At 55.0% G+C, this 24,593-nt stretch overlaps 1 protein-coding gene across 1 annotated transcript in view; it reads left to right on the forward strand.

Annotated features, from left to right (window-relative positions):
* The window catches only part of COL13A1 (collagen type XIII alpha 1 chain), a 79,115-nt gene extending 62,419 nt beyond the window's left edge, over positions 1-16,696 (forward strand). Inside the window, exons 32-39 of the mRNA XM_064594743.1 lie at positions 1,121-1,156; positions 3,852-3,905; positions 5,010-5,063; positions 5,982-6,017; positions 10,838-10,924; positions 11,835-11,912; positions 14,795-14,833; positions 16,257-16,696. Coding sequence (XP_064450813.1) covers positions 1,121-1,156; positions 3,852-3,905; positions 5,010-5,063; positions 5,982-6,017; positions 10,838-10,924; positions 11,835-11,912; positions 14,795-14,833; positions 16,257-16,259 — 387 coding nt within the window. The 3' untranslated portion in view covers positions 16,260-16,696. The remainder of the gene's footprint in view (positions 1-1,120; positions 1,157-3,851; positions 3,906-5,009; positions 5,064-5,981; positions 6,018-10,837; positions 10,925-11,834; positions 11,913-14,794; positions 14,834-16,256) is intronic.
* Positions 16,697-24,593: the final 7,897 nt, after the last annotated feature.

Genomic DNA, 24,593 nt, shown 5'->3' on the forward strand with positions numbered 1-24,593 from the left:
ATCTGAGAAGGGAGGCCCTGGAGGATCCTACTACCCAACACCTTTTTCCCTGTCCTCCCTTGCCTGGGGGCATTCCCCCACCTTTAAAATCCTGAAGCCTAGGCTCATTTCTTGAGGCTCAGCTGGTAGCCGTTTTTAAGAACTCAGTCCTTACTGGGCTAGAGTGTCCCCACTGCCTTCTCTCTGGTTTGTCGCATGGCAATCATTAGATAAATTTCCCTCTGGGTCTCCTAAGTGTGTCTTGGGGGCAGCTTCCCAGCCCAGCTTTGGAGCAAGAGCACCTACTCGCACCTCATGTATCACTGGATGCTGCATAGCAAGTGGGTCTTAGCATCCCACCCGCCAGCCAGTTTACTCCAGGGCATACGTGGCCTTAGACCTCTGTCCCAGTCAGCTGCCCCCAAAGCCTCTTTCTCTAAAAGGGCCCCTGTCTGGGAGAATAGGAATGGATTGCGTTTTTGCTGAGCTTTGCAAACCACGCAGTGCCAGAGAAAGGTCAGGCATCGGGAGGACTAACATCCGAGGGCCTTCCCCCCTGCCACCCCCAGAGCAGAAGCAGGCCAGCTTCTACCCACGTTCCCAAGCCAGGTGCTATAACTCAATACTGATTTCCTCGGGGTTCCTCAGCCTGGCCCGTCTCCACAGCCGTGCAAAAAAAGGCTGGGAAGACAACCCACCCTTCACATAGGCTTGTCCCGCTGCAGGGAGACCCGTCCTGGGAAGGAGGCCCTCCCTCTGGTTCCAGACACCTTTCCATGAATTCTCTTTCTGCATCCCTTTCCCCAGAGCACTGCAACCCCTTGGCAGAGGGATTTCTGGGAGGCGCTACCAGGAGAAAGGGGGGCAGGGGGCACAGAGGATGAGAAGGGCCATCTGCACTGCTCGCCACAGGCCTCCTCGGCAGCCGGCCACACTGCCACTCGGTGTCCGTTTTTGTTGGTTTCCGTGTGAATACCATCACCTGTCCTCCCAAGCTTATTTCTCCCGTGTTGTTTGATGACCAGCATTTGTGTCTGTCCGGAGTCACGGCTTCACTCACCTCTTCCCTCCCCCGGCCCCTTTTTCTCCCTCCCGTTCCTCCCCTCCCCTTCTTTCGGTCAAACATGTTCCCTTCATCCAGGGAGCTTCAGGTTTGGACGGCAGGCCTGGGCCACCGGTGAGTGTCACTTCTCCGTTACCCCTCAGCCCGCCCCACCCCTCCCCCGGCCTGTGACCCCTCTTGTCTGTCCCTGTCCCGCTGTGGCCTCGTTTTCCCAGTGAGTCCTGCCTTATCCCATCACCAACGCCAGAAATGTACCATCTATGCCCAGTTCAGAAATACTTCTTCAGGCCTCTTGACCAAAGATGGGTGGCCTTCCTCTGAATTCCCCTGGCCATCGTATGGACCCAGGGTCCTCAAATCTGGGTCTCCTGACCGCTGGACATGGGCTGAGTGAGGCCTGGGAGCCCAGCCCCAGGGGCTGGGACCACAACTCGTGCCCACCAAGCACAACAGTGTCTGTATGTACCCGTCGTGCTGTGTTGTCTTCATGCTGTGAGCTCTGTCCATCTCCTGTCTGCCCACAAGGGCTTCCTAGTCCTGTGCAGCCCCCTCTGGTATGTACTGGGGTGAGGCCGGGTGTAGTATCTAGGATCATATGGGACGGTCCCAGCTCGGTGCTCTGCGGGCACGTGACCCTGCTTCCTGTGGTGCCCCGGCTGCCCCGCAACTCAACAAGGGGTTTATGCAGAGCAAAGGAGGAACACTTGGGTCCCCTCTTTCTCCATTCTTTCTGATTCCAGAAAACAGGCATCACCTACTCATGACTAGAAAGCACCTGGCCCTTCTTCTGGTGACAAACAACTGAAGCATCAGCAAAAGAGTCTCTCCTCTCCTGTCCACCTTCCAGGCCCCTCCCAGAATGCCTCGTGAGGTCTTTAGGGAAGTGGCATTCCCACTGAAGCCTGGCACCTTCCCAGGGTCTAGGGATCCCTGACCATCCAGGGCCAGGCGGCTGGACTTCCCTGCCCACGAGCCATAACCAGAGCGGTGTGTATGCTCAGCCCCCACCAGCCAGGGAGTCCCAGCTTGGCCCTTGTGGGACAGTCTTAGGCCCAGACGACAAGGTTCTAAGGAGCTGGCTGGGATGACACTCGGGGGGAAGATGAATTTGGAAGGTTCCGCTTATGGAGGGGAGGACAGGCCTAGAGGCGGAGAGGATCCACAACTGATGCCAATGGGAGCCTAGAGCTTTGAGAGGGGGAGGACCAAGAGCAGCCCCACTCAGAGCCTCATCCTATGGCATGTGCCTTCAGAAAGCACAGGAGGTGACGGGCCTTGCCCAAGGCCACATCCTTTCCAGAGCCCCTCCCCACCACGCGTCTGTGGAGGCGACACTGTAGATTCTCCCATTCAGAGACTAGACCTCTGTTCTGGGCTGTGCTCCCCCCCCTGCCCGAGTCCATCCCTATGCACCCTCCTCACACCTAGCGTGCCTTCCCCAGGTGGCCGGTCAGGGCTAGGGGGATGATCTGTGGCTGGAATCAGAGAATCCAAAACTGTCCTCCATTCTTGCTGGACAGAGGGGAGCAGGGCAAAGTCATAGATTCTGTCCCCTTTGGACCTCAGGTTGTATTTTTCTCATTAAATCAACATCACAACCTTAAAGGAAAAGTTTTATGGGAGGAATAACCCTGCCCTGCGAATACTAACATTTACCAGTGCCAAAGGCGTGAGGTGCGTTCATCCATTTCAGCCGGGCAGCGGCCCCGAAAGCAAACACTCATGTCATCATCCCCCTTTTACAGGGGAGGGAAACGGACCGTCAGGAAGCCAAGAAGCTTCTCCAATATCTCAGCATTGATAGGCCTTCGAGGCTGGACTTGTCCTCAGCCATGACCCTGATCAGGCCGCTCGCATTTCTGACACCCCATAGTCTTCCCTCGTAGCTGCAGAGGGGGCACGGAGGACATCTCATGGCTCTTTCTTTTTTTTTCTCATAACATAAATCAGTGTTTCCCCACTTGCTCGAGCCCGGGGCAGCACCGGGAACTGCCCACCTGCCAGCCCCACATCCGCAGGGCCTCGTCTGAGCAGGAAGCCTAAACACGGAGGCAGAGCAATATAGACCTGAAATATAGACCTCCTTCTAGTCGGGGTGGACAATGGGGACCTGGGAAAGGTGCTTAAGTGTGCCATGGCCAGCCCCGCCCCGCCTCTAAGCCCAAGGCTCCAGCTGCCCCGACTCCCCCGGAGCCCGGAGTCCGGAGCGGTGGGACCCCCCTCGCTGCCAGGCCAGTGCCCCCACAGACACCGGAAGCGCACCCATCACTCTCCGGTCCGGCCTGCCCCGTAGGGCCACGGCGCGGGGACAGAGGCTGGAGGCCAGGGTGGCCCGCGGTGGGGCGGGTGGGGTGAGCGGTGGCTGAATGACCCCCCGCGCCTGCCTCTGTGTGTGTGCATCTGCATCAGTCTCTGTGGCATGACCCCCCCCTGCATGTGCAGCTGCAACAGCAAACAGGTGCCGGCCCCTGCCCCCACCCCGATGGCCCCCCCCACTCCCCGCCAAGCGCTTCAGGGAGCAAAGGAAGCAGCAGTTCTCCTACCGTTTTCAGCCTTGGCAAGCTTGGTGGGAAAGCAAAAGGGTTTCCCTCCTCAAATCTGGCTCTGAGGCAGGGGGAGACCTCTCTGCCCGAGGCCCCCGCCCCAAACAGGAAGACGCCCCAGTCCAATGACTGCCTTGAACGAGCCTGGCCTCGCCAACCCTGAAAATGGGCCTTTGGACCTTGCTCATCTCCGGTGCCGGGCGGGCCTCCCGGGGCTCCCCACCGACATCAGGCCCCTCACCTTTGCTTTCTTTCACCTCCCCCAGGGTACTCCAGGACCAATCGGAGTCCCAGGCCCAGCGGGACCAAAGGGCGAGAGGGTGAGTGCTCAGTCGCCAGAGACCCTGCACACCGGGAGGGTTCCAGCGCCCCTGCCCAGCCGCAGGTCCTCGGTCCCAACCCGTCCCCCCAGCCCAGCGAGCACCTTATCCGTGGCCTCGCCCGGTGACCCTCACAATAGCCTGTGGGGGAGCCGGCCGGCCTGAGTTGCCCACTTTATCGCTATGAGCGGACAGACGGACAGCTTCCTGTGCCCGGCTCCTGGTCACCTGGCGTTGGTCATAGGCTCCGTCTGGCTGGGCCCCAGGTGCTGCCGGGAGCAGACACACCTAAGCTTTGTGATGATTTAGGGAGACAGCATGGAACGGAGTGCCAGGTAGTGTAAGAAAATCCCGGGCAACACCAAGAAGTCAGGAGGCCAGGACGTTAGGCCAGCTCCCACAGTCACTGTCTCCCATGGAGTGGGCGCGTGTGTGGTGCTGCTGGGGGACTTGGCTCAGGGGAGGAGGAGGGCCGCCCATCCCATCCGGGTCCGCTCTTCCCAGCCAGGCCCCAGGTTCCGCACATTTGGGGCGGGAGATCACCAGAGGGCTGTGGGGGCGCTAGACCCTGTGCGGGCATCTGTGGACCTTTTGCCGCAGGGGAGGCTCCGTCCCCTGCGCTCACTGACCACACAGCTGGGGGTGTAGAGGGTGGGGAGCTTCTGAAGAGGGACATAGACGTCCCTCCCCGAGATCACAGCCACTTTGGGGACCAGGATGGCTGCTTTCAGAGGTGACAGTTGTGGCCTCAAAGAAGAAAGCAAAGCTCTTTTTCTCTCTCCCCCCTCTTCTCTGTCCATGCTCATTTCCTGCTCCTTGTTTCCCTCTCGGCTTCTGCTTGAGGCCAGCCAGTAGCTTCAGGGCACTGTCCAGTCTTTCCAGAGGGCCTTGGGGAATGGGCTCCGCTGGAGGGAGGGGGGCCTCCAAGCCCCCCGCCATGGTGGGGTCCACACCAGTCACACCCTCCGCTGAGCCCTTGCTTTGTAGAGGGCTCTTTGAAGGGACCGGAGAGGTTCCCGGGGTTTCCTACAGAAACAGAAAACGGTGGGTGGAAGGTGGTTCCCACATCAGGGGGAGCTCATGGGTTTCTTTCTCCTGTTTCAGGGCAGCAAAGGTGACCTGGGGATGACAGGACCAACAGGAGCAGCTGGGCTTCCTGTAAGTGTCATGCGACTGGAGCTTTCTGTCCCCCATCGCTATCCCCCGGCCGAAGCCCTGCCAGGGCAGACTGCCCAGAGCCTGGAGCAAACATCCAGAGCCGAGTGAGAATGCTGATTTCTATGACAGAGGAAGCTGCCAAAAGCCACGTGGTCGTGGAACTTCCCTGCTGGGCACTGCTCGAGGCAAACCTGGGCACACGTGGGCCCTGTTGGGGTACCAGGTCCTCAGCCACATGGACCATCTGAAGGGATGCGGCGGGGGGGGTTCTCTCAGATGAATGTGCACGGCCATCGAGGAAGGGCAGAAGCAAAGCCAGATCATTATAATGCAAGAAGGAGATGTTTCATGACAGGACTGCCTCCCCAGTTTTCCTGCTGTGTTGTTGTAAAAGTGGATGGCCTAAGACAGCCAGGACCACTGTTTCCACTTGAAGGTTGTACATCTGTTCACCAGCTCCATGTGTGGCTGCCCAAGCAACTTTGCTCCGGCCAACCCCAGCCAGTCTTTGCCTGGTGCTGCTTCCCTAGCTGAAGTCATGGAGGACAGCCTATACCTTGAAAAGAGCAGCTTTGGGGTCACTTTTCTGGCAAGAGTCTGGCGGGAGAGCCATGCAAACACCTCTTCTGCCGGGAGAGTTGCTCTGCACACAGACCGTGTCCTCAGCACCTGCCACCTGTCGGGAGGAGTGAGCTGGAAGAACAGGGCCACAGGCCAGGGCCTCAGCTGCAGAGCGAGCGCCCATAACTCATTATGTGTCTAGAGGTCAAGTCCCTTTGTCCTCTTCTGTAAAACGGGGATAATTAAGCCTGTCTCTGAGGAATTAGGCATCAGACCTTTCTGAGCCTGGAAGGAAGGCCTGGACGGCCCTCCTGTCCTTTCTCGTGAACGTGTCTTCATTTCTGTGACTTATTGCAGGGTTTACATGGACCACCCGGAGACAAAGGAAACCGGGTGAGTCTGAGCCCTTGCACTTTGGCTGTGGTTACTAATGTCTTCATGATGTGGTGGAATGATCAATTGGGGATTCCTGACCCAACATTGGCAAATACAGTTCTTCCTGGTAAATCATCCAAAATTAAAAGGCTTTGTAGTAAAGGGCTTACTCTAGCGTGCAGGCAGCCTGGGGCCTGATCCTGAAATGGAAGCATGGTTTTTTCCCACCTGGCAAGGGAAGACCGAATCCCACAGTGGTCATCAGATTAACATTGTCGTCCAGCCAGGGGAGCCACGTGCCCACTCTCTGCAGTGCCCTGCTAATGGACCCCTCGATGGTATTTTTAGACCCACCATTGCCTAGTCGTAGCCTTCTGAGATTTCGTTTCGCCAGGCATCCCAGGCCACTGGTGAGGGAGAAATAAATTCCAGCTCCAAGCACAAGCACACTTCTGTTGTAAGCAGCCAACCCTTTAAAAAATGATCACAGCCATTATTTCTCTTGGAAAGAGCCTGCAGGACCATGAAACGAATTGTACCTTCTGAGGTCCTTTGCTGTCCCTTTGGTTTCTGCCATCATCACCAACACAGAGCTCTTGAACGTCCACGGCCCCCACAGCCATGTGGTAGGATGGGACACATGCCACGTATCTGACACAGGCCACATCTGGCCTCAGCAGGGACCCTTTAACCACCTCGGACCCAGAGATGAGCTGTGGGTCCGTTCACAGAAGGTCTCGCCTGCTGCTTCATCACAGTGGTCCCCAGAGTGTGACCCACAGCACTTAGAGGCCCCAGCGCATCTTCTAGTGGGTCACGTTGTCCAAGGGTCGCAGAGGGAGAGACAGGCCAGGACCACGACGAAATATACCAAGCTCCCGCAGAGCTTTAGAGGCAGAACAGGTGGCTCCCAGATCCCAGGTCCTCCAGCTGATCTTTGAACACTGATAACCGTGTCCATGGATAGAAAGTGCCAGAATCTGTATGCTTATATCCTGCACCAATTCCGGTCTTTTCCATTTAAGATATTTATTGAACTCTTCTTTAGCCCTAAGTTCTCCTTCCTGGCAGCTGGTCGAAAGTAACTCAATTTGTTCCATATATTCTATAAAGAAGAGGAAGCAGGCAGAGTGACGCCTACCAAACTGTCCATGGAAGACCAAGTCTAGAAACCACTGGAATTATCAGACCTACTTCCGGAAATGTGCTGGCTGGTAGGGCAGGTGGGGAAGCCCACCTTCCTTCCTGTGCCATCAAAGAATTGAGGCCACGAAAAAAAAGAAAAAAGAAAAAGAAAAAAATTGATCATTCCACCTCTTAGCTGGCATACTAATCTCCTTTCTAACTTAATTCTAAAGTGTTCTGGTTGTCTTTAGCATATTCAATTAATACTTTTAAGCTATTTCTTATGACTTTTTCAGTTGGCTTGCAGCAGTGAGCCATTCGAAGGCTGCACAACCAGAGATGATCACGTTCCCCTCGGAGGCGGAGGTGGGGCAGGCCAATGCCCTTATCACAGGTGGTGGGCGGCAGGTGGTGGGCGGCGCTGAGGCAAGGCTCTGGGGTTGTTGAATGAGCCAGTGAGGCCCCAGGAATCAGCGGGAGAATATTTCTCCTCCACTTCTCCTCCCTGAGGCTCTACAAGCCTTCCCTGCCCCACCTGTCAATTAGTAGTATGTCACTTAGTAAAGGTCAAGTCCAGAAAACAGGTTGCACGAACTCGCTTTCCGGTAACCCGTAAAGAACAACTGACTAGTTCCAAAGAGCAGGTTTGCGGATCAAGCAACAGCTTGTGTCCTCCATTCGAGAGATCTGACTCTCAAGACACCAGAATGTCCTGGAAGAGTGCCCCCTGCATCTCGCCTCTTCAAACAGACCTCTTAATACCACTGGCCCTAGCAGACCTCTTGGGGGGAGATGTGAGGGCTTCGTAAGAAAGCCTTCAAAACAAAGGAAGTTCTACGCAGAGTCGGCGCTTTGCCACGGCCAGTTCTTTTTCCTGAGGCCTGGAAGCTCAGAATAGTGACGCTTTGGTCAAGGGAAAAGACCAGAGGGGCTTCGATGACATTCTAGTTAGAAGCCTCACCGTTGCTCGTGAAGGCGAAGCTGCAGGTGTTCCGAGCCCCGGCCCCCACCAGGCATGAGAAGGTGTCCAGCTCTTGATCTCAGCTCAGTCTCCATCTCAGGGTCATGAGTTCAAGTCCCACGTGGAGCCAGCTTAAAAGGCGGGGCGGGGGGGAGATAAAGGGTGGCATGAATGTGGCATTTGGCATCAGGAAAATTGGGTGCAGGGGTGGAGCTGCCTGCAAGCCAGCCAACTGGAAAGTCTGCGTGCATGCAGGGAGGTTGCCGTCACTCTTCAAGACACCCCGGCTGGGGTGTGTGTGCGTGCTTGTGTGTGCGAGAGGCCTGCTCCGCCAGGTCCCCCTGGCCTCCTTACCTCTCCGCCCTCCCTTATCTCTTTTGGTCTAGGCCGGACTCTTCCTTCCTTCTCTCCTTCAGTACTTCGCGCAGACGCGCTCGCCCCATCCCCAGACCCCATCCCCCTCATCCTTCCCCTCCACTCTCCCAGCTTCAACTCAGTTCCTCTGAAATCAAGTTCTGTATCTGTATTTTTTAAAGAAAGCTTTTATTTGCCCTTTCCCCGCCTACAATCCCTTCTTTACCAGGGCCACTTTTGTGTCACTCTTTGGGGGTGGGAGGCAGGGCAGTTGTAGGTAAAGCTAGTACTCTAGTACCTTTGAAGGACACCCACTTTATTTCTTTTATTTTTTTTTATTCTTATGTTAATCCCCATACATTACATCATTAGTTTTAGATGAAGTGTTCCATGATTCATTGTTTGTGCATAACACCCAGTGCTCCATGCAGAATGTGCCCTCCTCAATATCCACCACCAGGCTAACCCATCCTCCCACCCCCCTCCCCTCTAGAACCCTGTTTGTTTTTGAGTCCATCGGAAGGACACCCACTTTAAAGCCATTTCTCGGGCCCTTAGGACCTGCCTCCCCATAGTGCAAGCTACACACCCTGAAAGTCAGGACCACCGCTGCCGACCCTCTGTTGCCTGAAGGCAAAGCATCCAGGACCTGGAACTCCACCCCCACCAACTCCTCGGGAGTTTTGCCCACCCCTTGGACATAGGCAACTGCGTTCACTTTTACGCTGGCCTGACCCGAGGAGAAAGAGGGACCACTTTGCTGAGAAAGTTTCCCCTGGGGCTTCCCATCCAAACAGCTAGCGGTTTTGCTGGTCCACTGCTCGGGGACTGTTCACGCCGTCATGTTCTCATCGGCGGGCGTAGCTCAGAGCCAGTGGGATGGCACCTAATACGCTTATACACGTGTCCTCCTGAACACATCACTTTCCAAGGAAGCGTCTGCACTTTAGAAAACTCAGAACAATCCACTGGCGATTACAGGGAACCTCTGGAATCAAGAAATTTGAGGCGTTTCCAAAGATTCAGAGAAACATAAGAAACATTCTTGTCCTTGGACCCCCTGCACCCCCAGGAGCCGTGCAATCTGCCACTACGGGAACACGGTAGACGTGCCGGGCCAAGCCGCGGGCAGCCGGCTTGGCTCCGGGACAGGCTCGCGGGAAGTCATTGTCACCACAGTAATCATGGTGAAGCAGCTGTCATTACTGAGCACGGACTCTCTGCCACCATTAAATGGCACCACTAAATGTGCGCAAAGACATCACAACAAAGTTTTTAGGCAGGAGCTATTATCCATGTGGTACAGGTGAAGAAAAATGAGGCTCAGAGAGGTTGAGTAACTTGCCAAAGACACACTGCTGGTCACAGGCGGGACCCGCTCTGGCTCCAAGCCTTTCTTCTGATCCCTGTGCTACCTGCCTTCAAGGCCTTGTCCACCTCGAGGAGCATTCTGGAAGCCCCCCGGCATGAGACAGTCTGCCTTCTGCAGCAGAGGAGAACTGTTCCCAAGAAGACTCCCCATGGGCACATTTGGCCCCTTTGTAAGGAGACCCAACGTAGGAAAATCCAAACTCAAATTCATTGCGAAGTCCCCGTAGCCTTTCTTGAAATGGAGAGTGACACCGACACATACAGGAGGGGGTTCGATTTAGAAAGATGATGCTCACTGAAGTTTTTCAGAAACAAATGAGTTCCTTGAACCAACTTGTCTGTATACAAATTAGCTGCCTCTCATTCAGACCAGAGACCAGAGACCCACATACAGTGGGAGGACCTATCAGAGCCAGGGGCCACCCAAGGAGCTCTGGACACACACGTACACGTGTGAGCTTGATACACTTATGCACAAGCACACACTCGTATATGCACACACGCGCATACACATTCCCAAGCACACACTCACGCATGCACACACACACACCCCAGGGCTCTAAATAAAATCATCCTGCCTCCTAATAGAATATCAAAGGAATGGAAACCAATCGGGACCAAAGTTGTCAGGTCAAAGTCTTTCAAAAATGGACCCACCAGGAGAAGGAAGTAGGTCCCCCTGTTCATCCCAGGCCCACTCTGGGCTCAGAATTAGCAAAACTGGCCCTGAGTAGCTTCCTCCTACATTTCCCTCCACCTCCAGCTCTGAGCCCTACTGGCTCCCAGCCCCCAGGCCTCGATTTCCTCCGCCGCCGCCCTGCCCACTGGCTTTAGCCAAGGTTCCCAGCTTATAGACGGGTGGGGATGGGTGCTGACCTCAAATCCTATTGGGAAGGATATCCTATTTAAACCACGCTATTTTCCCTCTTTAATTTTTTTTTCCTTTTTCTGTTTCTAACCTTAACACATGAATGATCCTAAAGTTTTGATGTTATTTTTTTCTCTTGGACTAAACCATTATTTACAGGGGGAGAGGGGGAAGAAAGGCTCTAGAGGGTCCAAAGGGGATAAGGGAGACCAAGGAGCACCTGGATTAGATGCCCCCTGCCCATTGGTATGTCTTCATTTATCACTTGCATTGTTCTGGTTTTTTCCTTGAGGTTTGCAAGTTGGAAACCAAGAAGGCAAATAAGCTAAGATGACGAGCGAATGTCTACACTAATGCTATCAAATCTATCCTGTCACTTGGCCAGGAAAATTCTGCTGGTGGTGGTACCCTCAAACCACAGCTGCAAGTCATTCTGGCCAAATCCCTTTTCTCTGAAGACGCAGAACAATTGATGTGTGGAAACAAGAACCCGGTCCCCAAGGAAAGGGATCTTGGAGCAGGCCTCGGCCCTCCGCTCCAGGATAGCTCTGGAAGCCTGCATAGCATCTGTGAGCCACACATTTGCCTTCTTCGTTTCGTGGCCACCTCTGTGGCCAGCAGTTCAAGCTGTTGGAATCCTCCGTCAGGATGCAGGACCCCAGGCCCCAGACGGGGTAGACCAAGGCCAGAAGGGGGGCTCTTCATATACAGCCTCCCACGGCCACTAGCCATGCAACTAAAGCCTGTGAAGCCGGAGACCAAAATCAGTAGACAGAGCCCCTCCAGGAGCCCCCAAACAAGCTTATAAGGAAGGATTTGTGGCACATTAGCCGGGCTTCTCAAGTGCCCTCACAATCCGTTTGAAGGTTCTGAAAATTATGATATGCTAAACTTGAAGTTCATCCACGTTTATTCCAAGCGAGTCTTTAAACGGAGAGGGGGCTGGCTGTACACATTCCAAAGCGCAGCTCTCGTGGAAGCCAGAGAGAGCACAAAAGTTGAATCTGGGAAGTGGGAATCCGCGGGATTGTGGCCCTCCTTGTAGCTGCCTCGAGGGTCCTGCATCCTGGCTGGGGGGGGACTGGGCCTCTCCACTCCACAGTCGGAGCTGGCCAGCCTTGACCTAAATAATCATCGTGGTTGGTTTTGTGAACAGGGACACCGAGGTTTTAAAGGAGAGAAAGGGGAGCCGGGGTTACCAGGGCTGGACGGACTGGATGCCCCATGCCCATTGGTATGGCGTCACCCTCCCCTGCCTGCATGGCCGATTCGGGCTTCCGCATGTGTGTGGTTCTCGCCTGCACGCCTCTCTGGCCACACACCGCCCCCCCACATGCCTCCTGCCCCTTCTCTCTGTGGACGCTAGGGGTCACCCTGCCCTGGCCGGTCCTCAGGGGCTCCCGCCATGCCCCCTCGAGCATGCAAAGTTTGCCAGGATGTTTTCTTGGCTTCTTCCCACAGTTGCTTCGAAAGCTCATCCCCTTCCTGTGAACCGTCCCGTCCGCCCCCGAAGCCAGCTTTGGCTGCATATGGTTCTCCTTTCACAGCTGCTTCTAGCCATCCTACCCCCAGAAAGAAAGCTAGGGAAGTGGACTCTCTGGCCAGGCTCGTAGCAACCCCGACTCCTCTTCCTTCACACACGGCAGTTGGTTCGGCAAAAGCATCTGCTGAGCACCTGGCAAAACACTTGAATGAGATGCCTGAGTCGGTGCCACAACCTTTCCCACTCCACCATCTCGCGAGGTGGCAGGGGACCAGTGGGCATGCTCATAAACACGGGGAGACTGAGAAGTTCTAGAACGGAGGTAGAGGAGGGGGCCACCCTGCCCGTTCCTCCAGGCTGGGTCTGGGGTCGCTGCCCCAGTGGTACCACCAGAACCAGGGGACAGTCCAAGAGCAGGATTTTAGAGACTAAAGGGCTTGTCCCTTTTGCTCAAACCCTGAAAGACCCTAGAAAATCCTCCCTTGGCTTCCCTTCCTTCCATCTTTAGATGGTTCACCACCAGCAAGTCTGGAAGAGAATGGAAAGGTTGGGAATGTCATTGAGGAAGGGAAGACAGGAGCCGGGGAGACACTTAGGAATACTCTCCAAGCATGTCCCGGCGGAGTGGCCACAGTGCGGCTCGTGCTGGGCCCCGGCCCCTGGCCCCCTCGGGGCAGGGACACTCTCGCCCCCACAGCTATCTTTTCACCTCCCTTTAAGGGGAATAGAAGATGGCCCCTCATGCCAAGGCAATTGGCTTAAAAGGTTCCTTCTCTCCTAAATGTCCCCAGGAGTTCTGGAGTTCATGGAGCTATTTTTATACAAGCAATAGTCAGATGAGGACTCCGGGTCCCAAATCCCGCCCCAGGGTCCCACGGGAATTATATTTGAAGAGAAGGGAAAAAGTTATAAGAAAATATGCTCTTATTTTCTTATAACTTTGTTATAAATGTGACCCTGAGAGGTGACCACAGAGCCCCGTGTAGAGACTTTTTAGGACCAGGGCACACAACAAAAGAAGAGCACAGAGTAGCTTGCTTCCTGTTTCCCCACTGCTGACACCCTTGCTCGCCGTCCCCACTTCCCCACCGCCCGGGCCCATGAACCCGAGCATGCAACCATGGGACTCCCTGGCCCCTGCAGAGACCTCCGCTAATCGCCAGCCAGGTCTCCCCTCTGCCACATGCCTCCCACAGTCTGAACGCCTCAAGTCCCGCCCTCTACAGCTCCAGCCACCTCTCTCCCACGCTCCCTCTGCCTGCCTCGCTCTCCTCTGCCGCACCCCCCCCCCCGCCCTGCCACCTTCATGTGCCAATGGGAATACCGCTGTGGCCCGCGGAGGCTCCTCTCCCTTCCAGAGTCATGTGGAGTGTTGCACCGTGGCAGGCTGGGGAAGGGGGCAGAAGGTCTTCATGAGGCTCTGGAGTGTCCCACCTCCCCTTGCAGACCCTCCCTGACCCAGAGGGGACAACAAAGGTCATCTTTATTTGGTCCTTAATGCAAACCGTGTTTCTCGCCGTTGCTCTGCTCCCCGTCTCCTGCACTGTGTTGTTGTGGACGTGGGGACAGGGGCAGCTATCTTAGCACAAGGTAACTAGACTTCTTCGGCCCTCCGTGTCAGGCCGGCTGCCTGCTGAACGTCAGGTGAGCGGTTTAGGCACCTGTCATGGTGCTGAGATTGGTCTGGGGCACAGAAGGCTCCCCTTCAACTGCCTCTGGGCTGACCACTTGCTCCGGTCCCCCCAAAACCCTGTGTCCATCCTTGCTGTGCCCTGGACTGTGAATTCTAGAATCTGGGCTGCAGTTCTAGTAGACACGGACTGAGAACTAGATCTATGCCCCGGTTCAGCCCCACCCTCCCCACTTTGTCTCACGAAAGTTCCAGATTCCCCAAAGGGTATGCCAGAGAAGCCGGGACATCGGGCCCCAAGAAGACTCAGGTGCTCCGCAGGGGGCCCGCCAGCAAAGAAGACAAACGGCGCACAGCATCCCATCCTCCACTTCATCCCCCCCACCCCAAATTCCCAACGATGGCCAGGGCTGTGCCAGAGGCCAGCGTTGCCTTGTGGAAGGCACCTCAGGGCCACGTGGCAATACCTGTGAGGTGGCTTGCCCCGTTGTGTCCCGTCCTCCTCCTTACTGATTATCACATGGACCTGCCTAGACGTCTTCCTCTTACCGCTGAGGAAGAGAGGCAACTGAGATAGTAGGAGAGCTGGGGGCACCATAGCGACCATTTCATACAGTTGTGCCTTCCCAGGTTTTACAGAGGAAAAGACAGGCCGCCAAGTGCTGAGTGACTTACCCATGAGCACCTAGCCCTCAGTCCAGCCAGAGCAGAGACCCGCGGGGCTTAGGGCTGTCCTTGACAGGCTAGGGCTGACCCCACAGGCTAGGGCAGCCCCTCTTGGCCTTGCCCTACAACTACATGGGACCCTAGTCAATGGGAAGTCCACCTGGCTGGCTTCCCAGCCCCTTCCGAGGTTCTGCCCTGCAGCAGAGAAGAGAAAGAGACAAGAGGTGGGCTGCATCCTGATCAGCTGCCGCAGTGTCTGTGGCCCTTGTCCCCCCGTCCCGCCTGCTTGGGGGGCTGTCTCGGAGTCTGAGCCATCTGCCTTCCTTCCTCACTATAGGGTGAAGACGGTTTACCAGTCCAGGGCTGCTGGAACAAGGTAAGGCTGCCCAGCAGTTTGTGGTGCCCCCCCTTCTCAAGTGTGATTAAGCACGTGCAGTTTCCATCCTGGGCCTCTCTGCAAATGACGTGGGTCGAGAAAGGAACGCTCCCGAAGGCAGAGTGCCCATTAAACATCCCACACACTGCATGCACTTAGAGAACTTTTTAAAATGCTTTTTAAGGCATCCACAGACCCCAGCGTCTGGAATTTCCACGTAGCCACACAGCTGACATCTTTATGCTTTGTGTGGTTAATTTCCACAGCACTTTCCTCCAAGGACTACTAGACCACGTTTTAAAATTAGTTATCAGTAGCTATTCTCAGTGTTCACACGAGGTCATTTAAGCCATTAAGCCACATGATGACATTTACCCAGATGTAGGAAATCTGAGTTGCTTAAACTGTACACTCTGATCACTTCCCTACCTCCTCCTAGACACTGGCCGGGTCACCACTCTACCCTTCCCCTTGAACTCAAACTGCCAGAGCTCCATGTTTGCACACACGAGTCCTACAGCCCAGCCCCTCCCGGGGTCCCAGGATTCCTACCAGCAGTGAGTTTTCATTTGTTCGCCCTTGGCATTGCCATCCTTAAAACGGTCTGACACCACAAGGCTATGCCCCTGCACAAGATCACCCCACCCATCCAGGGCCCCCAAAGCACAGGACTCCTCAACTTGACGAGGGCCATCAGTTTGCTAATCCAGAAGCCCTAACGTGCTGCTCACCCTCCCTCCACGGCCCCTCTCCTCTTTGCTCCCACTGAGATGTCTCACAGCCCTCACCTCATGGTCTCCAGCTGTTAGTTTGTCCTCATAAAAGGGCTGGAGATCCCAGCATGTCCACGACTTGGTGCTTAGCTAATCTAGCCCTGTCTCAGTGACGGCAGACGCACACTTACAATCAGACGATAGCTCCTCTGTGCTAAATGCCCAGAATCTCATTAGTTCACAGGATTCAGTTAAAAGTAGTGAAACCACCAAGACACCAGGCCCAAGGCGGGGTCCCTACACGCCCAGGTACCCAAGGCATCCCTGACCAGGAGATGCGAGGGTTTGAGCTTAGCAGGGGAAGAACAGTCACCATCAAGAGCTACAGTGTCTTGGGGAAGCAGCCCGAGAGCCTCGTCTCTGTTGGTTCGCGCCATAAATTCATCCACAGCCCGGCCTCCAAAGGCCACATGGAGAGCAAGTGCCCTCTAGTGTCCACAAAGGGGATGACAGGAAGGTGAAAGTGATTTTCTGTCTTCCGGGTGCAGACAGCACCAGGGCCTTGCACCCAGGGGGCCGTGGTGCCCCTATCCAGAGCCGCCCACCACCACAGCCCTCCAAAGAGCACACTCCTTTCCCACAAGGGAAGGAGACCCCCGCAAGCCCACCGACACTAACTCTACTCTGTTTTGTGTGTTTTTGTTTTGCAGTGATGCCTCTAACCTGGGATGGGCCTGTGTGTGTGTTTGTACATAGAATATTTATTTTTATACAGTTTTCACTTTTTGAAAATGCCAGAAGTATGATGCATCTTACAGATTATTAAAAAAAAGAAAAACCTGCATATTTTGTACAAAGAATGCCAACCTCTTTCCCTTTGTTTACAAGATGTTTTGTATAAGTCTACGACTCTAATACACTTTTTGTTTGTGAGTATGGGCATATGTTTGCATGATATTTGTGCACACTTATTAAGTATTGAAGCGTAATAAATTATTGTGTTCTGGTGCCAAAGGGGGCCAGCCAGCACCGAGGTGCTCGCTAGCTTATGTGCGAATTCACGGGGACGTGGAGGTCAGTGGTGTTTGCCTAGGTGTGTCTAAGAATATTTTAAACTCTTATGGATTTTCATTATTAAAAAAAAAAGAAACCTGGCAATTCATGATCCTGATCAGTCATTAAATTAAATACATTCGCTCTTGTGAAAGCAGGAAGTCCCAGAAGGAGGGGTCCTCAGAAGTATAGGGTAATGTATGGAAAAGTGAGGTCCAACAGTGAGAGGGATGGAGGGGTCGCTTAAGCAAGGTCTCTTGTATGTAACATATCCCAAGTTCCTTGTGGTGCCATTTGAGCGTTTCAAGGTCAAGTTCAGGTCTGCTGAAATCCCCAGGGTTCCAAGGAGCTATTTGTTATTGCTTTTGGTATTGGGGTGATTTTGTGTGTTTCTTCCCTTTGAGGGCAGTGGGCAGTAACAGCCATTGCTGCTGGTAGCTGGTCATGGGGTGCAGATTTGCAAGGCCCCCTCACCCCAGCCGCTGAGAGGTGTGCCTCATTGCCATTCCGCTCCAAGCAAGAACGTTCAGAAAACACTCACAAATCCGGGCCACATTGGCCATCTGAAGTTGGGTTTATTTTTTAAGAAATAGAGTGTTATAGAGTTCTGTTCGCAGTGCACGGCTTAGTAAAGGTCTCAGGAACCGTGCCTGAAAGACTACATATGAACTACCTGTGGGGTGGCCTGCAGGTTTACTGTGTGGTGTTTGAAAACATAAACTGGTATTGCTTTGGGGCTTGAAAATAACAAACTGCTTGGGTAGTATAACCATTCCCCCTCATTTTCTTTCATTTTCATTTTTCTCTTCTTTTTTTTTATTATTTTTAAAAAGATTTTTATTTATTTAACAGAGATAGAGAGAGAGCACAAGCAGGGGGAGCGGCAGGCAGAGGGAGAGGGAGAAGCAGGCTTTCCGCCAAGCAGGGAGCCCGATGTGGGACTCGATCCCAGGACCCTGGGATCATGACCTGAGCCGAAGGCAGACGCTTAATGACTGAGCCACCCAGGCGTCCCTCATTTTCATTTTTCTTAGTAGATCCTTTCTTCATAGACAGTACGGTGGCAAACTTAGACTGCCCACACACAGTCCCATGAACTCCGCGTGAGGGGGCTTCTCGGTCAGGAGACCCTTGCCACTGGGTGGTAATGGGACCCACGGGTTGCCCAGGCCCACGGGGACCAACCATTCCCACTCTAGATGTCCACTCCGTGTTTTGGAAATTAGAGAGCTTCCTCCTCCGAGTCTCACCTTTCTCGTCTGAAACGCAAAATGATGGCACTGGAGCTGGCTTCTGTGGTCACGACAGAGCTCACCTGTCCCCTCCCCACGGGGCAGAAGCACCAGGGCCCCGGGCCCAAGCCGCCAGCTGGCACATGGTGGGAGAGCTCCAGGATGGGGCCTTTTCCAAGTCATCCTGAGTCCAGGGACACTTCTCACCCCGAGCCAGGGCCAATGCTTCAGGCAAAATGCCACAAGCCTGGGCCCGCAGTTCTTCCAGGGGCTTAGAAAATATTTTCATTTTTATTTCTTTTAAATTCGGGGGGGAAAATGAATCTATAATAATGAATCCAGGGGCACCTGGGTGGCTCAGATGGTTAAGCGTCTGCCTTCAGCTCAGGTCATGATCCGGGGGTCCTGGGATCGAGCCCCGCATCGGGCTCCCTGATTAGTTGGGAGTCTGCTTCTCCCTTTCCCTCTGATGTTCCCCCTGCTTGTGCTCTCTCTCTCTGTCAAAAATAAATAAAATCTTAAAAAAAAAAAATAATGAATCCAGCCAGGGTTACATTCGTCTTTCTACCAGAGCAGTCATAAAATACCATTTTGGCCACAAAGGTGGAAGTGTCTACGGCCCACGAAAGTCACAATGCAGCCCCGCCCACATCCTCTGCCTGCCCCCCGCCCCGCCGAGATTTGCCGATTTCTGCCATCAGCAGTGCCGCCCCTCACCCCTTCCTTTGGTTTCCTTCCACCCCAATGGAGATCCTGAAGAATCAGGGCAACCTGGTTCTCATACACCTGCTCCCTTTCAGGCTCTCATTGGAGCAGTCCGAACCCACTGATGGCCTCAGACTAGAGTCAAATATTAGCTGGAAAGCTCCAGACCCTGAGCTTCTGTGGGGGCTGAATGCCCTGGTTAACTGGCCAAGTAGAAGCCTCTCGCACTTTCTTTCAGTCCTGGTGTTATCCATTTCCTTATTACACCCCAGCTAACACCACAGGGATCCAGAGCCCCTCGCACGAATACAGAGAATAGCATAGAAATACGCGTGAGGAAAAGTCTAAAAGTCAGTGTCAAGGAGAAATAAGTACAGAGGAGGTGACAGGAGGCCCAAATGGGCCGGGGAAGGTCCTCCACACATTTCCCTGCAAGCTGCCCGTGGTTGGAGACAAAAAGGAACGATCTGCCCGGTTTCAGTGACCACACCACATTTCCCAGGGGGAGGCAGTTCACGGAGGTGGACTCTGTATGCAGGCTCGTTGGGTCTCCTCAGCCAGGACCCTCCTCCCTGCAGGGCCTGACTTCGGGGCTCCCCTGGGCCTCTCCATTCAACTCGTGTCTGGGTCAGAGGTGGTGCAGGGAGATTAGAAGTAGGGAAAGCTATGGTGGAGAAGTCTGCAGAGTCGCTGGGGATCTGGCAGGCCAGAAGCACAAGGAGTACGGGGCGCCAGAAGGAGAGCAATGGGAGCATTGCAGGAGCGCAGATCAGAGACGGGCAGCGCCCGGGGCCGCTGCCAGAGAGCGTTCACGGAGCTTAGGGACGCTCACTCCATTCCCGGGACTCGCAGCCCCTTCTGCTGAGGACCGCCTGCCCAGGAAGCGGACGCGGCCCCCGAGCCCCGCCCCACGGGGCAAATTACAGTCCTGTTGGCGAACATCCTCTATGAACTGTCAAGTGCCGGGTCTTGAGACCCGTTGCCTTCGGGGCCTCACTACCGTGTCCAGCCCTGCGTGCGGGCTCAGGCACCCTATTACTGCCCAGCACCGCCCACCCGCAGGCCTGCGAACACCTGGCTTCACAAGAGACTGAGCCAGAGCCCCCGCGGGTGACAGTGGAACAGGGTGGTCCAGGCCCAAATCAGCGTTCTCACCGAGGTCAGTGACCTGTTGCCTCTGTGGTCACGTGGGCCGAAGGAAGCCCCCACCTCGCTAAGGAAGGAACGGCTCCTTCCACCCAGGCCCACGTCGCCCCACCTCTGCCTCACCCTGTGCTTCTGCCCTGCCAGGCCAAGAGCTGGCCTCCCTGCCGGGGGCCCTGACTTCATCTGGCAGAATGAAATGCCACAGACCTGGGGGGGTGTTCGGGGTAGCCCAGGGAGGGGGAGGGCGCTGGCCAGCAGGTCAGGAGGCTCAGCTTCCAGTCCCTCCTCCATGGTCAGCTATGTGGCACGGGACGACTTGCGCCAGCTCTCAGTATCCCCAAACGTCAAATGAGGAGGTTGACTTGGGTGACCTCTGACAACCTGAAACCCGCTGACTCCACGGCCCGGTGGGCATCTGGGAGGCCTGGGACGCTGGAGCGTCGCCCACCCCCTCTAGCTAGCGCTCTCCGGCTGGGACAGTGTGCTGCATGGACTTGGCATGGCTATGCTGTGGGCTGCACGCGGGGGTCTGTGACCCTGAAGAACGGGACTGCGAGGAGCCGGAGTCGGCGGGGTCGGTGGGTGGGGTCGGCTCTCCTGGGGCAGGGATGGCGGCAGAGACTCTTCCTCTGACTAGCGTCTACACTGCTAAATTCATCAGAGAGGAAGTGACACAGGTGTAACCACCTGGCACACAGGGGGGATCCCTAAAACCCCACAAATGTTCAAGGACACCGTGCCTCCTTGGTAAGGTTCGCCCGGCCTTCCCCCATATCTGGCTCTCTGCACCCCTAGCGCAGTCCGGCCACCCCCACCCCCAGCCCTGAGCCTGGACACACTTTCAGACACCCCGAGAGTCAGGCACCTCTGGCTCCATGCCTCTGAAAAGAAGGGAAGGTTGGGCCCCTGGTGAGTGACCCGGGAAAGAGGGCACACACGAAGAGGGAGAGCAGGGAAGGAAGGACCAGGGAGGGCCCAGCTGCTCCTTTCTTCAAGGAGCAGATTTTTCGAGGTGGCGTTTCCTTGAGGTAGCAGGCTCCTCACTGCTGTGGGGTCGGGGGTGGGGGAGATGGCGCAGGGAAAGGGAGCTGGGTTTTATAAGCTAAGGCAGAATTCCCCACACAAAGGGACCCCCTGGTCCCTAGGGCCCCAGGTGCCCTGGCCTGCTCTGGGGAACAGCCAAGCATCTATGAAGAGCGGTGTAGACAGAGGCAGAGCGGGACTGAGGCCGAGCCTCAGCCCCGCAGGGCCTTCCCCAGCCTGGGTTGGCTCACAGGTCCCTGTCCTCACCCTCTGCTTTCCCCTCCACACCCGCACCCACGCCAGGCCCTTTGCCTGCATGGCTCTTCTTTCTCACCTGCCAAAATTCTACCCTCCTTTCAAGGCCCAGCTCAGACCACCAGGGCCCTGGGAAGACTTTTCTGGGTTCCTAAGTTGGGTGAGTCTCCCTCCTTGGAAAAACCTGGAACTCTGTGTTCTTTTCTTCCTCCACCTTCTATTAGAGGAGGAAAAATCAGTCTTCCACACCACACAGCGACCTCTTGGAGGGAAGGGACTTTCTAATTCATTAGGCACCTGGAGAACTAGCTCAGTGTCTCCCTCCCATGGTTAAGGCTCATAAACACCCATGACCTGCTGAGTCATCAGTCTACTTGATTAAAGCACCTACTATGTGCAAGCAATAGGCGAGGAGGCCAGAGCTACTATGGATTCCAAGACCCAGTCTGCCCTCCAGGAGTTAACAGGGATGCCCAGCAATGCAAAGATATATATGCTAAGTGCTCGATGCTAAGTGCACAGCCAGAGGACTCCATGGCTGTCAGAGGACTGCGTGGTTGCCAGTATGGCCAGAATACGGAGAGGGAGTTTGCCACCGAGGAAGGAGAGAGGAACTGGCTGCTGCGGACAAGCACTCTCTCCCTTACCTCATCCTCCAGCCCCTTCCATGGAGCATCAGCCTGGGCCACACTTGCTTCTCAAATCAGGGGAGGGCAAATGAGATTTCTGCAGAAGAAAGGGGGTAGAGAGGGTGGGTCCATGCTGGGAGTCCACTGGGGTTGGCCAAGTCTGTGGGATCCCCCTGGCCCAGGGAGGTCCCTGGACAGGGACCCTGGCCAATCCCCAGTGAGGCCCCTTCTCAAACATCCCCTTCTCTCTGCCTCCTCAAGGGCCAGAGTCCATGGTTGGTGGCCAAGAAGTGAAGCCAGCCAGCCCAGAGTCTTGGGGAAAGCGCCTTGCCCTGGAGGAGGGAGAAGACGGAACTGCCCCCGGACAGAGGGTCGCAGGCCAAACCCTTCCCAGGGGACTGGCTTGAGGGCTGATCGGAGGGTGACCACAAGAGACTGGGGGCTATCTGTCCTCCCTAAGGCCCAGAGCTCAACCAGAAGAGTGAAGGCTGGGCATGCCTGTCCCCTCCAGCTCTCGGCTGGGATTTCTGCCGCAGCCTGCAGCTAGGACCCTCTGTGGCTCCTGCATCTTGAAGGGCTCTTGGCTGCCCCTTTCTCATGGACACTTACAGTTCTTTGAGCAGCCTCTCTGCAGAGGGGCTGCCTGCGTGGTCATGCTCCGCCCTGGAAAGCCTCCCCCGGAGGCTGGGGCCAGACACCTGTCACCTTCCTAGCTCCTTCTCAACACATTTCCTTCAACTTCCTTTGGTGCATCCCTGTGAAGCCTTTCACTTCCTGGGCTCTTTCAAATGTCGTAAGCTGATGAGTGTACCAAGCTGGAAAAACAGAGAGAACCTGTCTTCGAGAGGAAAGAGCAATGATGTCAAGAGAGGAGAGAAGCCCGTGAACAAGACCAGGCAATGAGGTAGGATGCCCTCAGAGCCCAGGGCCTCACGCATGTAGTCTGGTGTCCTGAGATGCTCCAGCCAGTGCGGAGCTGACAGCGATGGAGAGACAACATGCTACATATTTTAGAGAGGATCTGGAATAAGCCCTCTTCCTTTCACCAAATTGTTGAAGGGACAGTACTTGGAAACTACTCACCCACCGCCTTCCATCTCCGTCGGTCACCATACACAGACCACCTCTTCACCTGCCTCTCCTGTGAATAGGGTGGCTATATCCTCTCGTTCAATCGAGGACCCTCTGCAAATAAAGGAGGGTGCGGCTGATGATCATGCCATGACCACAGGTGTCGACCTGGCAGACCAGGAGGTGGGGCCACACTGACTGTGACCCAACATACAGGTCATCCCCCAGCCCTTTCAGGGCAAGCTCTGGCAAGGACTCAACCCCTCCTATTTCCTTAGAGCTGCAAGTTGACACCAGGGCCCAAGGGGTCAAGGCCAGGTGGAGCACAAGGAGACCCCCGCCCCCCTTCTCACCCCACTCCCCTCTGGTGGGAGGTAAGATCAAGAACGGGAATGACTTCCACATCGGGAGGGAAGGCAGGCCAGAGAAAAGCATAAACCAAGAGTGGTGGGTTTCCAAAGGAAAGTGACATCTTCTTGAATAAACCGACAGCTCAGAGGAATTCCTCCCCAGGACAGTTCCAAGATGGAAAGACTGGGTCACCAGCACACATTCTGACCTTAATTCGGTAACATCTCTTCTCAGCCCTGCAGGTTAAAGAAAATGCATGAGAACAAGTTCATGGTTATTCCCATTCACGGTGTCCAGCCCACAAAGCTGTCCATCTAGTCCTGACCCTCACTGATAACTCCATATCCTCCCCCTTTGGGTGCTTGCTGTTAGTAGGAACAGTAGCCTCTTTCCCTGAGTGGGAGGAACATATCCAGGGCTGCCGACAAACGGCAGGGGGACATCTCGGACCCCTTTGGGGTCAGGGGCTCTTGTGCCTAACTGAATGTGGCAAAAGTCATAACTAATGGGCCCGGTTGGTGCTCCAGACATGACGTGGGGCTCGGGGGGTATAGCCAGGTTAACCAGCCACCCAACACTCCTGCCATCCTGAGGGCAAAGGAGAAAAAAAAAAAAAGCATCCCTATAGGACATGGCACACAAGTGAATGGGTTTGGGGACTTTTCGATGACTCACAGGATCCTGGACATTTGTATATGGTCAAATGGACTTCATCACCTGCCAGCAAACCACTCTGAGCCAATAACGGTCGAGGAAGACAGACCCAGTATGGCCACCTTTTAAGAGAGGAAACTGCCTGTTCCTGGGCTCACTTCACTGTAAGAAATACAGTGAAACCACCTGCTAACAGACATTTTTCTTGCACTCCACTCATTCCAGAGACCAAGTGTTTTCTTGCAAGCATCCACCAAAGTAAACACGCCTGCAAGTCCCGCAGCCAGAGGGAAAGCGCCGTGGCGGAGAGGAAGCAGGTGCACGTGCTGGCCCTGACTGCCGCCTGCCACCTCGGGGCCACCACGCTCCCAGCCTCCCCAGCCTCCGTTCCCTCGGCTGTTCTGCCTGCCTCACTGGTGGATGGAAGGATCGGGAACACAGCAAAGCACTCTGTAAAGGCTAGACAATGCACTGGTTAGCGTTCACGGTTCAGAAAAAAATCTTGCTTTGCGTAGTCAAACCTCAATTACCTGGAGCCATTTGAGAAACAATGCATTAAAATTTCTGGCAAAATCAGATTCAAAGCAGACCCTCTTGTGTCCACCCAGGGGGCCTGGAGGACAAACTGAGGATGCTAAATCACAGAGTCCTAGACATGGTGGCCGATGGGGGGGGAGCAGGACGATGGTTGTGGACTGCCCCCCTGGGAAGTTGCTCTTTAAAACTAAATCCTGTAAATGCTCCTAGGATTTCATTTTTCTTTTCCCTCAAAGGGAAATTTTTTTTAATCCTTCTTTAAAATTCCCATTACCCATATTCCTGGTTGAATGTGGATTCTCCTTTTTGTTGACGCCGACAGAAGATGTTTTATTGGTGCCGGGCCCCTCCCCTCCCCAGCAGCCCCCCGCCACCCTCCCACCCTCTTTGT

This window comes from Mirounga angustirostris, unplaced genomic scaffold, assembly GCF_029215605.1.
Source record: "Mirounga angustirostris isolate CCGP_5_RB_7025 unplaced genomic scaffold, mMirAng1.0.hap1 SCAF_6, whole genome shotgun sequence".
Taxonomy (NCBI): Eukaryota; Metazoa; Chordata; class Mammalia; order Carnivora; family Phocidae; genus Mirounga; species Mirounga angustirostris.